Raw genomic sequence first — 13764 nt, forward strand, 5'->3', positions numbered from 1 at the left:
TGTTCTTTTCTTCATAATATTCCTTGAAAGAACCTGTTCAGCTTCTATGTTCTCTGTAAGAGTGTTCTGTAAGGTACTTAAAACTTGCTTTCTTCACTTGAAAATTAGCATATCCCTTGTGTCCAGTCTTGTAGTATGTGCTCAATAAATGCCTGTCAAATGAGTCAACTGTATACTGATAGTTAGAGAGATCATCTAGGTAAGTGACGAGGTTTCTTTCGCCACCTTTTAGACCTGTCTAAACCCACATCATGCCTTCCACAGCTGTCTTTCTTACATCTGCTCACTGATTCACACACAGATGACTTCACTAAAGCAGCATTCTACTTTTAAGCCAAGGACTGAAGACTTTGAGACCTTGTCCAGCAAAGATCTTTGAGAAAGCATGATCCATAGCTCTGTTATATGGGAGCTCATTAGCCGAGTAAATATTTAGGATTTATTATGTGACATAAACTGTGTCAAAGCATTTTAAAGGACCATCTCACGTGCGCCTCACAAAACCTGATGAAATAGGCACTACTAGGACTATCCACCTTTAGCCTATGAAAACACTGGAAACAGGAGAGGCCGCATGTACCTTGCCTCAGGTCACACAGATTGCAGGCTTCAGAGTCTATAGGTGACCTCTAGGCCTCAATTATAGACAGAGGAAGCTGATAGGTGTGAAACAAGTCAGAGGCTTGGTGATTTAACAGACCTATGGGAGGCTTACCACAGGCAATCATGTTGGAATAGAAGGTCCTGTCCCTTAAAGACATCCCCGATGATGGTGGTGTTAAGAGCCCTTAGAAAGCCCATCGCAAGGGATGAGTTCTCCTCAAAATACACACAGATGCATAATTCTGCAAACACCGAGTTCAAAGACCCCTTAACTCTCTACCCTTCACTGTTGGTAGCAAGACTAGACAGCTCCCTTAGATGGAAGCCCCGCTCACGGGGTAAAGGCACAACAGAGCCAACACAATAGGTACATTAAGACTGTCTACCTGTGGGGTATTTGCCTACAATTAGTAGGAAGAAGGAAAAAATACCTGGAGGGCAGGTTAGCTCCCCGATAACACAGGGTTTTAACTCAAACAAGAAAAAAGGCTATAGTAAATAAAGCTAGCAGGGCAAGACATCTTTATTAGCCAGTTGAATCAGAGCTCAAAGGAAAATAGTAATTTTTGTTTTCTCCATTTAGGGATTTAGAGTACTGGAAAGGGGTGAAGGGTTACAAGATGTGTCCCTTTCCCCATCTACTACTTAAGTCCTGATACAATGTCATCAGTTCCAGTAAACCTGTGGCTTGATCTTACCCTTAAGCAAAGATCTAAAACGAATAAGCTCAAATTCTCAAACTGCTAGCAGAGAGGAAGGCTAGAACCCCTCTGCGCCACATTTCATAGATTCTACCTGTCTCTTTCTCCCTCCTCGTATGATCAGAGGATGGGGGCCCCAGGATCCAAGCCAACGTACTAGAAAAATGCATAACAAAACACATCTGACTTCCTACAAAAAGATGTGCCATTTTCTTACATGACCCAGGATGGTTCACCCAGAATTACATGCCATATCATGAAAGGGTTCTGGAGACCTAAGCCCGGAGGTAGGCATGTTTAAAAAAACCATCATTTTATTTCCCAGGAGTTTTGTTATTGTTATTTTAAGAACTGCGAGGCTTTTTAGAAAGCCATCTATCCCATCTCTTCCGTACACAGGCTCAAAGGCACGGACTCCCATGCAGCAAACCTGCCTAGCACAGCCAGGGTGTCTCAGAGAGCACGTTGAGTGGGAGGGCGTTTAATTATTGAATGGCCCTCTGAAGAGGTACGTCAACCTCTTGGGTGCTCACTCGCCAGACCCCATCCATCCGTACCCCAAGTTTGACTCGGGGTCCTCCCGATGCAGAGGTTGTGGGTCACAGGGCTCCCCACACCAGAGACGCCGGCTGGGCTGGGCGCTGCCCGGCCTTCCCCTCCTCCCCCGACGGGCCGCAGCCAGTGCTCGGCCAGCCCAGGCCGCCCACCCCGGTGAAGCCGCCGCCAGCGCCGCCCCCTCCCCGTCCAGGTCCGCAGCACGCCGGGCAGGCCTCAGTGGGGCTACGGGCACCCAGCCCGGGCCGACTCTCTACGTGACCTTGGGGCAGGCAGGGCAGGTCGCCGCCGGGTGTCCGTGCCTCAGTGTCTCCGCTCTGCGAAATGGGAGAGCCGCGTCAGCGCCGCGCCCAGGCCGGGAGCCACTCCGCGGGGCCGAGCTCTGCGGAAAACGTGCCGCCGGCCACCCCGACGGACGCAGCGCCGGCTCCGCAGCGAGGGAGCGAGCGCGCCGCCCGCGCCCCACCTCGGGCCGCGTGTCCGGGCGCCGTGCGGCCGCGCAGCCTCGCACGGACGGCCGCCGCTCCCGCCCGCCCCGGCCGGCCTCCCCCCCAGGGGGCGCGCGAGCCCGCCAGGGCGCCCCCTCCCCGCTAACGTCGCCGCGCCCGGCCCTTACCGAGACCCCAGGCCGGGCCGCTGAGCCCGCAGCACGCAGGCAGTCCCCCGAGCCCCGAGGCCGCGCGTCCGTGCGCGCGCGGGCTGCCCTCCCCGGAGCCGGGGCCGCCTCGGCCATGGCCCTGCGCCGCCCGGCCCGCGCCGCGCAGTCCCCGCCGCCGCCGCGCGCAGTCCCACGCAGGCCCGGAGCCGTGGGCGGGCTGGCAGTGCGGCGCGGCCTGGCCTCGCCCGCCGGGGCTGCGCGGCCGTCGGGCCCCGGCCTGCTGGGGGCTGCGCGCGGCGGGCGGGCGCGGGCGGCGGCGGCGGCGTCGGAGCGCGGCTGTGCTGGCTGCGCCCCGGCGGCAAGCTGGGCCCCAGCGCTCCGCGGCCGCCCCCGGCGCGCTCGCCCGCCCCGAGCGGCCGACGCTGCGACCCCGGCTGCGGCCCGGGCCCCGGCTGCGAGCTGCGCGGCCGTCCCGGCGCCTCTTCAGCAGGGGAGCTGCACCGCAGCTGCCATGTTGCTACAAACTGCATCCTGGGAGGCATGTCCCTCTCAGGCGTTTCAAGAGGAGCGCTCGGAGGCTCGTCGGAGGCGGCCGGAACCCAGACAGCTCCATCTACAGCCGGTAGGAGCGAACAGTGAGGCGCGGGCCGCCGCGGCGCCGGACACGCCCTGAGCCCGTCGCGGCTCCCCGGCCCTCGCGGCTCACCTGGCGTCCTGGCGGCCCGGCGCCCTCGGGCCAGGCCGCGGCGGGCGGCGGCGGCGGCGGCGGCGGCGGAGCGGAATCCGGGGCGCGCGACCCGTGCGGCGCGCTGGCTCTGGAGGCGGGCCGATGGGCTCCGACAGCCTTCCGCCCGCGGCCGCCTGCGCGTCTCAAACCCAGAACCCGGTCGTTGGCTTTCAAAACCTGCGCTCACAAAGGGATCGGAGAGAGCCGTCACACCAGAGAAAGCCGGAGTTCATGTGACCAGCGCGGTGCAGCCCGGGTTCCAGGGACGCGGGCTGTGGATCTAAGGGGAGCGAGGGGTGGGGGTGGGAGTGCTTTGTGAAAAGCCTCAGTGTTGTTTTCGGCCAGAAAGGACAGAATTTCTGGAATCCTTGAGGGCACGGGCTGGAAGGGGCTAGACGGGCTTGCTTAGGAGGAAACTGAGGCCGAGCGGGGAGCGGCTTGCTGACCCCAAGTTGCTGTTTCGCCCCCGTGGACACAGTGCTCTTTGCAACCACGAGAGATGACCCTCTTTGCTGGACAGGTTCACTGAAACGCGTGTTTATTGAATGCCGAGGCTGGAAAGATCTGGGAACGGAATGAAAAGAGAAAAAAAAGTCTGAGCAGGTGCCCTGGTTACAGTTAGGGATGAACCCCAACTGGAACCGAGAGGAAAAGGCGGAATAATTTTTTCACTTCATGGAATCTTGGGGATGTGTGGGTTGGAAGAGGTCTTAGAAGGCAACCGGGCAATCTACAGCTCTCGCTAAAAATGGAGACCAGGCCAGGGTCATCTCAATCTACCCCCCCGCCCCCCCAGTATGTCTAAGAATTGCCTATCATGTGTGCATCCACACAGTGCACACTACTGGGCTCGATAGTCTTGAAATTTTACATAAATGGTATTTATTCAGCGCACATCCTGTTGCAGCTTTTTGTTTTCATGGTGGATTATTGTTATTTTGAGATACAGCATGTGTGAACAAGTCTAGTTGGTCTATTCATTTTAACCACTATATAGTATTTCATTAGCCTTTGAGGGGGAATGAAAACAAATCTGCTGCCAGGATGCCACATACACATCGCAGGCACACGTGGCTCATTGTGCTGTTCACCAGATAAGGACTAGTGGGTGACCAGGGTACCTTAAACTCTCCCAGACTTCAAACTGCTTACCAGAGATGGTGCCCACTTACCCTACCGCCTAACAATGCATGACTTCCTGTTTTCATGTCCTGGCCAACGTTTACTGATAAGTCACTTGGAAATTTTATCCAAAAGTTGAATGAGAAATGCAACTCCTTGTTATCATTTATATTTATGTTGCCCTCATTAAAGAAATTGTCTTTTTATATTTATAACACTAGCAGTTTTCTACCCCGTAAAGTTCTCTTTGTATCCTTTGCCTATTCTGTTGGTTGGTCATTCTCTCATTGGTTTATAGTGTTTTATAAGAAATACATCCTGGTTATTAATCCTATTGCCCACCAAACACTTAATGTAACTACTGCACAGTTGCATTTACTTATTTATTTAATGCAGTACTGAGATCCAGGGCTTTGTGCATGCTAGAGCACTGCTCAACCGCTGAGTTACATCCCCAGCCCTTAGTTTTTTAGTTTACATTTATTTATTTACTTACTTATTTGTGTGTATGTGGGGGTGGGTGGGTGGGGATGGGCGTGGGCTTGCATATGCCCCAAGCACCTGTAGAGTTGGCTTTCCCTTTTATCTGTGAGTTCCTAGGTCATGAGGCTTGGTGAAGTACAGGATGGCATTTGAACATTTCAGTTTGTCTGTACAACATAGATCAGGACAACTGGCTTATTCATTAGTTCAAACCTTTACCATTTCTTAGTGTTGGGACTACCCAATATCCTCTTGGCTAAGGCCTCTGGCATGCTAGGCAAGCACTCCCAGCCCTCTGCTCACGGTTTTGAAATACTCAATAAACCATAGCCACAATTTACTCTGCTTGGCTGTAAGAATACTAAGACGATTCCACTTGAATCTATCATCTTGTAAGTTATTTTCTCCCTCTTACAGATGTTCAAAGATCTTTCCCTCTCTCCCCTGCCTTTTATAGGTTAACTATATTAGCATTTACTTTGTTGTTTTTTGAGGCAGAGTCTTCCTCTGTAACAGGCTGATCTGGAACTCAGTGCATCCCAGCTCGCAATCAGCAGCTGTGTTCTTGCCTCAGCTTCCGAGTGCTGGATTACAGCCGTGAGCTAGCACCACACAGCTTTCTCATTCTAAAGTTACTTTTTGCTTTTCACCGTCTGCTTATTAGTTACACTTAACTTTAAGTAGTTGCCTAAAGTTATAGAGTATCGGGACAGGGTCTTTGTGCTGGTTAGTTTCTTGTCAACTTGATACAAGTTTCAGTCATTTAGGAAGAGGGGACCCCAGTTCAGAAAAAGCACGTCAATCACAGTGGTTCTCAGCCTTCCTAACGCTGCGACCATTTAATACAGTACCCCATGTTGTGGTGACCCCCCCAACCATAAAATTATTTTCCTTGCTGCTTCATAACTGTGTTTTTGCTGTTGTTATAAATTGTAATGTAAATACCTGTTTTCTGATGGTCTTAGGCCACCTCTGTGAAAGCATTGTTTGACACCCCCCCCAGGGGGTCATGACCCATAGGTTGAGAACTGCTGCTAACAGATTGGCCTGTAGATAAGGCTGTGGGCATTTTTTTGGATAGATGATTGATATAAGAGGGTCCAGCCAATTGTGGGTGATGCCATTTCTGGGCAGGTGGTCCTGGGTTGCATACGAAGGCAGACTGAGCAATCCATGAGGGGCGAGCAAGCCCGGAAGCCGCAGTTCTGTGTTTCAGTTCTCACCTCCAGGTTCCTACCTTGAGTTCCTGCCCTGACTTCCCTTCTTGAGGTGCTGTTATGTGGTGTAAACCAAATAAACCGTTTTGTTCCCAAGTTACTTTTGGTCATGGTGTTTACCATTGCAGTAAAGAGCAGACCAAGACAGTCTTGCTGTGTCGCCCACTCCCTGGCGTCACACGCACATCTTCCTGCCTCTGCCTCCTGAGGGCCGAGGTTAGAGGTGTGTTTCACCATCACAGCACCACATCCATCCAGCTCCGCCTTTCATAAACGCCTTCGGATGGACTGGAGGCGGGCTCAGCAGTTAAGAGCACTTGCTGTTCTTGCAGAGGACCTTTTTTAAAAAGTTGTATCAGGGGCTAGGAAGATGGCTCAGTGGGTAAAGGCATTTGCCCTCAAGCCCGATGACTAGTTTGATCCCTGGGACCCATATGGTGGGAGAGAGAACCAACTCCCACAAGTTGTCCTCTGACCTCCACACATGCCTCATGACACCCCACCACCAAAAATAAACAAATGTGAAAAACTGTCTAGAAAATCATATCTCTACATAATTTTTTTCTTTGCCATTATTCCCCAAACAATACCATATAGCAAGTATTTGCTTATCATTTGCATGTATTAGATATAACTAAACTAGTGATGACATAAGGTGTATGAGAAGGCACACGTAAGTTCTGTATATGTACACTGTCATTTTAGATAAGAGCCTGAGCATCCGTGGGTTTTGGTACTCGTGGGGGTTCTGAAACCACTCATCCTGGGGACCAAGTGATAGCTGTACAGGGCTGTGCTGGCTGAGGCCTCGGGTCCACTGGGACCTTGGACTGTATTCCCTTTCACATCTTCCAAGCATGTAGTTTTCTCTGTTTCTCAGCATTTTGTTTCTTACACTGGTGTGTTTGTTTCTGTAATGGTATGTGCTCTATATTTCCCCCTTCAGGATTACCAACTGTATATTTAAACATCAATGTTACATGTTCTGTAATCAGATGAAATTTTGTTATGAACTTTCCATAGAAAAGATTGCTCTGATGTGTGTCCAGACTGCCCTGAACTGGTCTGATCTCAGAAGCTAAACCAGGTCAGGCCTGGTTAGTACTTTGATGGAAGGGATGATTGCTTCCCCAAAATACTATTAAATATTTTATGTTTTCTTCAATAAATGGCTATTCTCTTTACAAAGTTTTTGTTTGGTTTAATTTTTTTTGAGACAGGCCCTACTATGTATCTCTGTCTGCCCTGGAACTCAATATGTAGACCATGCAGGCCTTGAGCTCAGGAGAGTTCAAGGAACTCGCCAATATGCCTGGTTACAAAAACATTTTATAGGGTTATGATTATAGCTGGGTGGTAAAATATTTGCCTAGCATGTAAAACGTTCCAGGTCAAATTCTCAGTACCCCTCACACAAATTATGTATCATTTTATTATTTACTTTTTATTTTGGTGTATGGTGATTTTTTTTTTTTTAAGAGCAGTCTGAACAAAGTAGGTTATTTGAAATGTGCTATGTTTTGCTTTGCAACAGTGATGATACTTTTTCTGAGACTGGGTCTTAAGTAGGTTGCCCTGGAACTTGCTTTGTAGATAAGAATGACCCTGAACTCCTGATCCTTCTGTTTCCACCTCCCTAGTGCTGGGATTACAGGTGTGCACCACCACACCCAGCTCTCGATTTTTGTAAATGACTGAAAAAAGAAAGCTCTGGATAAAAACTAACCACGCCTTTCAGGTTTTTTTGTTTGTTTGTGTGTTTGTTTGTTTGTTTGTTTGTTTTTCAGCCTTGACTGTCCTGGAACTTGGTAGACCAGGCTGGCCTTGAACTCAAAGAGATGCTCCTGTCTCTGCCTCCCAATGTTGGGATTAAGGAGGTGCTCCACAACCACCTGACTACCTTTCAAATTTCTTATAGCCTTATTAATTGACCAATTACTGAGAAAAGTATGTGAACATATCTCATTTTGAATTTTTTCTTATAGTTTTGTAATTTTTTTTTTTTGCTTTATGTATTTTTGAGGCCATGTTAGGTACATTAAACTTATTTTCCCTTTGATACTGTGGCTTTTATATCCCAGTAGGTAGTGCCTCTGGTATCAAAGTCTGCTTTGTCTGGTAGTGTTCGCGCCCTGGCTTGTTGTTGGTGTATGTTGGTTAATGTCTTTCCTCCTCGTCCATTGATTAACTTTGAAGGTACCCCACTTTTTAATTTCATGTGTTCCCAAGAGATGGGACAGAGCTTCAGGGGCATGATCACTGTCTGTCCAGGACTGGCCAATCTCTGCTGTCCCCATCACACATACAGAGCAGATGTGGAGCCTAACACAGGTCATGTGATCTTTATTAATCTCCTTCAGGAGTGGGTACGCTTAAGACACAGAAACATGTTTTAGTGCAGGGTAGCTTCTAGCCCTTCCCAGCTCCCCTTGAGCCAAGGTAGTACATGAGCTACATAAGAGTTCCAGCAGCTTCCTCACCCTCCTACAAAACAGCATCATGGATGAAGGGGCTAGTCTCAGGCTGCACTCTGGGCTTCGTGCCGTAGGGTGAGATGCCTACACCACAGAGATGCAGGGATTTCCATCTACCTCTCTAGGACTGATTCTCAACACCTTAGGGGCTCAGGATGACCCCTGGATACCACAATCAGGTACTCACAGGCAATAATGGAGTCAAGCTGATGACAAGGTGTGTATCCTCTGCTCCTAATTCCTATGTAAACACTTATCTTTTTTCCTCTATCTATCTATCTATCTATCTATCTATCTATCTATCTATCATTTATCTTATCTATCTATCATCTATCAGTCATCCATCATCTATCTATGGGACAGGGTCTCTCTATAGCCCTGCTGTCCAGGCTAGCCTCTAGCTCACAGAGATCCACCCTCCTCTGCCTCTCAGGTGTGGGATTAAAGGTATGGGCCACTAGGACCAGCTCTGTGTAAACTCCTAAAGCCAGAAGAATGCTTTGTGAAAGTCTAGGCCATGAGCTGGGTGTGGCTGCATATGCCTTTAATCCATCTCTTTAGGAGGCAGAGGCAGGCAGATCTCTGAGTTACAGGCTGGTCAGGGCTAGTGAGACCCTGTCTCAAAATTAAGTCTAGGCCAAAGTCTGAGCAAAGGAAATAAAGGAAGAGCAAGGAGGCTAGGAGGGAAGGTGGGAAGAGCATTCTGCTGGGTTCACCAGCGGCTGAGCCAGCCAGTTCTTTGCTGAATGTTTCACACTGAACCCTAAATACAATCTGACTCAGAGAAGCACGATACTTTTCCTGATGAGAGCAAGTGACAAAATCTTTTGGCATTTTAGCAAGGTGTCATTATGGTACCGAATAACCAGTGAGAAAGGAAGGTTTGACACAAATGCAGGGACAGGGCAGTCACCACAGAAAGGAAGACACTTTAATGTTTCTGCCCCAGTGGGTTCATGCTCCTGAAACTTGAAAGCACAATTTGTTCTTCGTCCAAAGAGCTTTTCTGCTTCATAGTGAAGGTTTGGATTTTCCTCTATCATAAAAAAAAAAAAAAAAAGGGTTTTAAAGGGCTGGAAAGACTGCTCAGCGATGAAGAGCATCTGCTGCTTTTCCAGAGGACACAAGTTCGGTTCCCGGCACCCACGTCAGGAAGCTCACAACCACCCGTGACTCCAGCTCCAGAGAATCTGGCACCTTCATTAGGCTTCTTTGGGTACCCGCATATGTATGGCATAAACACATACAGACATGTACAGAAAAAGAAATAAAAATTAGTTAAAAAACAAAAACCATTTTTAAGTTAGGCATGGTGGCATATACCTTTAGTCCCAGAACTCAGGAGGATGAGGCAGGTGGATCTCTGAGTTCCATGCCAGCCAGGTTTCTATAGCTTGTTACAGGGACATAACAGTGAAACCTTGTCCAAAAATAAAAACAAACCAACCCACCAAGGCTTTAACATTAGTGCTCTGTAGCAGCACATATACTAAAATTGGAATGGTGCAGAGATTAGCATGTCCTCTGAGCAAGAATGGCACAAAAATTTGTCTTAAATTTTCAACTTCCATTCATTCACCTGTTTATTTTGTGTGTGAGGAGGCGCGTGTGAGATGAGAGGGCAGCTGGTGTGAGTTGGTTTTCTCCTTCCGTTCTGTGGGTCCCAAGGATCAGACTCAGTCCGTCATCAGGCTTGGGGGCAAGTGCCGTCATCTGCTAAGTCATCTTGCTCACTCTTCCCTATTATTTTGGGGTTACTTTCTCCTTTTTCTTAGATTAAACAGGTTTTCTTCCTTCCTTTGTGTGTGTGTGTGTGTGTGTGTGTGTGTGTGTGTGTGTGTGTGTGTGTGCAGTGAGCTTTATTGATGGTATTCAAGAGAGTAGGGTTCCCTAAGCTCCTCTCCTTCTGGGGGGTCCATGATGGAAACTGTGAGAGGAGGTACTCAGTTGAGACAGGGACTCCTCAGCAGCCTTGGGCCTCTCTTGCTCTGTCCTTGCTGGGGTGAGTGGTCCAGGGCTTCTTACTCCTTGGAGGCCATGTAGGCCATGAAATCCACCACCCTGTTGCTGTATGATTCGTTATCATACCAGTACCATACCAGGAAATGAGCTTTATAGAGTTGTCATTGAGAACAATGTCAATCCCAGCATCAAAGGTGGAGGAGTGGGCATCCTTATTAAAGTTGCAGGAGACAACCCGGTCCTCAGTGTAGGCCAGGTTGCCCTTTAGTGGGCCCTCCCATGCCTGCTTCACCACCATCTTGCTGTCATTATACTTGGAACTTTCTCCAGGTAGCATGTCAGATTAAAGATGGACATGTTAGGGGTGTAATACAGAAGGCCAAGCCAGTGAGCTTCCCGTTCAGCCCTGGGATGACCTGCCCACAGCCTTGGCATCACCAGTGGATACAGGGATGATGTTTTGGGCAATCCTATGGCCATCACATCACAGCTTCCCAGAGGGGCCATCTACAGTCTTCTGGGAGGCAGCGATGGCATGGATGACCTTGGCTGGGGCAGGAGTTGGCTAAGCTGTTGGTGGTGCAGGACATTACTGACAATCTTGAGTGAGTTGTCATACTTCTCACAGTCCCACACCCATCACAGACGTGGGGGCATCAGCAGAAGGGGCAGAGATGATGACCCTTTGACCCCACTCTTCAAGTGGGCCCCAGCCTTCTGCATGGTGGTGAAGACATCAGTAGACTCCACAACATACTCGGCACCAGCCTCACCCCATTTGATGTTGGCGGGATCTCGCTCCTGGAAGATGGAGATGGCCTTCCCGTTGATGACAAGTTTCCTGTTCTCAGCCTTGACTGTGCCTTTGAACTTGCCATGGGTATAGTCATACTGGAACATGTAGACCCTGTAGTTGAGGTCAATGAAAGAGTCATTGATGGCAACAGTATCTGCTTTGCCAGAGTTGAAGGTAGCCCTAGTAACCAGGTGCCCAATACGACCAAATCCGTTCACTTCAAGCTTCACCATCAAGTCTCAGGGACAAGGCTGGCACTGCATGAGAAGATATGGCTTTCTCTGGAGGAGCCTCTCCCTCCCTCCCTCCCTCCCTCTGTCCCTCCGTCCGTCCCTCCCTCCCTTCCTTTCTTTTTTTTAAAGATAGGGTCTCACTCTGTACCCCAGGCTGCCTGGAACTCAACAGCTTCTTCTGCCCCTGTCCCTGAGTATTGGGATTAAATGCATACACAACCATGCTCAGTGAAGCAGATTTTCTTCCTATTTTTTTACCTCTGCTAGGAGCCATCCTACTGTTCTTTTAGTGGTGTGAATGAACATTTTAAATTGTATGGTTGACTTAGAACGTCTAAAACCTGCTTCCCTGGGTGTGGTAGCACATGCCCAATAATTCCAGCACTCAGTACAGACAGAGGCAGGTAGATCTTTGTGAGTTTGAGCCCAGATTGGTCTACATAGTGAGTTCCAAGCTAGCCCATGTTACATGGACTCTGTCACCCCCCCAAAAAAAAAAATGAAATTGGTATCTGTCTTTTTCTTTTTAAAACTTTAATTTGATTAAAAGGCTTTTTTTGAGCTAGAAGCTCATGTAGCTCAGGCTAGTCTTAAATTTACTATGTACAGAGAATGGCCTTAAATTCCTGATGTTCTTGCCGCTGCCTTCGTGGTGCTGAGGTTATAGGGGACCACTACTCTCAACATCTCTGACCTTTGTGAAATCACAGGGACCATAGAATGCTTTCATTTAAATCATCTCCATCTTAGATTTTATTGTTGTCTATTATTTTAATTTTGCTTTGTTTTATTAAATATTTATTTATTTATGGGTATGTTGTGCCTGTGCGAGTTTATGGTCTTCGTGTGCATGCACGTGCTGGCAAAGGCCAGAAGAGAGCATCAGATTCCCTGGAACTAGGAACAGCTGGGCAGTTAGGAGTTCCCTGATGTGCATACTGGGAACAGAACCCAGGACCTCTGCTAGAGTACTAAGCGCCCTTAACTGCTGTGGGATATCTGTACACAGTGTGAAGGGGTATTGCTATGATTGGTGTAATAAAGAGCTGAACAGCCAATAGCTAGGCAGGAGGTGTACTTTATCTCCAGGCAGAGAGAGAAAGTAATAGGAGATGAATCTAGGTATGGGTCGCCAGGAGACACAAAAGAAGCAAGATGGGTGGTATGTGACAGAACATAGATGAATAGAAATGGGTTAATTTAAGTTATAAGAGCTACTTAAAAAACAAGCTTAAGCTAAGGCCGAGCTTTCATAATTAATAATAAGTCTCTGGGTCATTATTTGTGAGTTGGTGGCCCAAAGGAGAGTCAACTACACTTAACCACTGAGCTATCTCTCCAGTCCTCTAGTTTATGCATTTAACACAACATATTTCCATTTCCATTTTCTCTATTCTTCATTGTAGGTTCTTCATCTATCTTTGATGTAACTACAGTTAGATCCCAGTATTTGTGGGTTTAGACATAAAATATTCTTTAAAAGTAGTCACATTTCCACTAAGTAATATAGTATACCAACTATCTGTATAGCATTTATATTGTATTAGATGTTACTAGTAGTATTGATGTGATTTAAGCTGGCTGGGAGGATGTGTATAGGTTATTTACAAATGCTATGGGGTGAGGGCTTCAGAATGAGTCCTTCCCTAATATTGATGAATGACCACAATTTCTTTTTCAACTATTGGTGGTTCTGTTGTTTAATCAGTCCATTAAGTTTTTTCAAGTTCTGTGATGATACATCCTGGCTAGTTTATGTCATCTTGACACAAGCTTAAGTCATCTGAAGGGAGGGAACCTTATTTGAGATGCCTCCATAAGATCCAGCTGTAGGGCATTTTCTTAATTAACGATTGCTGGGTGAAGGCCCAGCCCATTGTGGGTGGTGCCATCCTTGGGCATGTGGTCCTAGGTTCTATAAGGAAGCAGGCTGAACAAGCCAGTAAGCAGCACCACTCCATGGGCTCTGCATCAGCTCCTGCCTCCAGGTTCCTTCCCTGTTTGGGTTCCTGTCCTGGCTTCCTTCAGTAATGGACTAGAATGTGGAAGTGTCAGCCAGTAAACCCTTTCCTCCTCAACTTGCTTTTTGGTCATGGTGCTTCATCACAGCATAGAAACCCTAAGACACCATACTTTTACTTTTAGAAATACCATATTTATTTGTTTGTTTGTTTGTTTGTTTTTGCAACAGGTTCTCACTATGTAGTTCTGACTGGCCTGAAACTCCATATGTAGACCAGGCTGGCCTCAAATTCAGAGATCTACCTGCCCCTGCCTCCTAATTGCTAGGATT

At 48.2% G+C, this 13764-nt stretch overlaps 1 protein-coding gene and 1 non-coding gene across 2 annotated transcripts; one reads left to right on the forward strand and one right to left on the reverse strand.

Annotated features, from left to right (window-relative positions):
* Nucleotides 1-9947: 9947 nt before the first annotated feature.
* On the forward strand, nucleotides 9948-10051 carry LOC131907527 (U6 spliceosomal RNA). Its single transcript, XR_009378434.1, has one exon. It is a non-coding gene; the product is annotated as a U6 spliceosomal RNA (small nuclear RNA).
* Nucleotides 10052-10509: 458 nt separating this feature from the next.
* Nucleotides 10510-11471, reverse strand: LOC131906283 (glyceraldehyde-3-phosphate dehydrogenase-like). Its single transcript, XM_059257039.1, has one exon. It carries the CDS (start codon nucleotides 11469-11471, stop codon nucleotides 11082-11084), a length of 390 nt encoding a protein of 129 aa, XP_059113022.1. The 3' UTR covers nucleotides 10510-11081.
* Nucleotides 11472-13764: the final 2293 nt, after the last annotated feature.

The sequence above is a fragment of the Peromyscus eremicus genome, chromosome 3, assembly GCF_949786415.1.
Source record: "Peromyscus eremicus chromosome 3, PerEre_H2_v1, whole genome shotgun sequence".
NCBI lineage: Eukaryota > Metazoa > Chordata > Mammalia > Rodentia > Cricetidae > Peromyscus > Peromyscus eremicus.

What these genes read in the sequence shown, in the direction of transcription:
- LOC131906283 (XM_059257039.1), bottom strand. Translation starts at nt 11,471, where the DNA reads ATGGTGAAGCTTGAAGTGAACGGATTTGGTCGTATTGGGCACCTGGTT.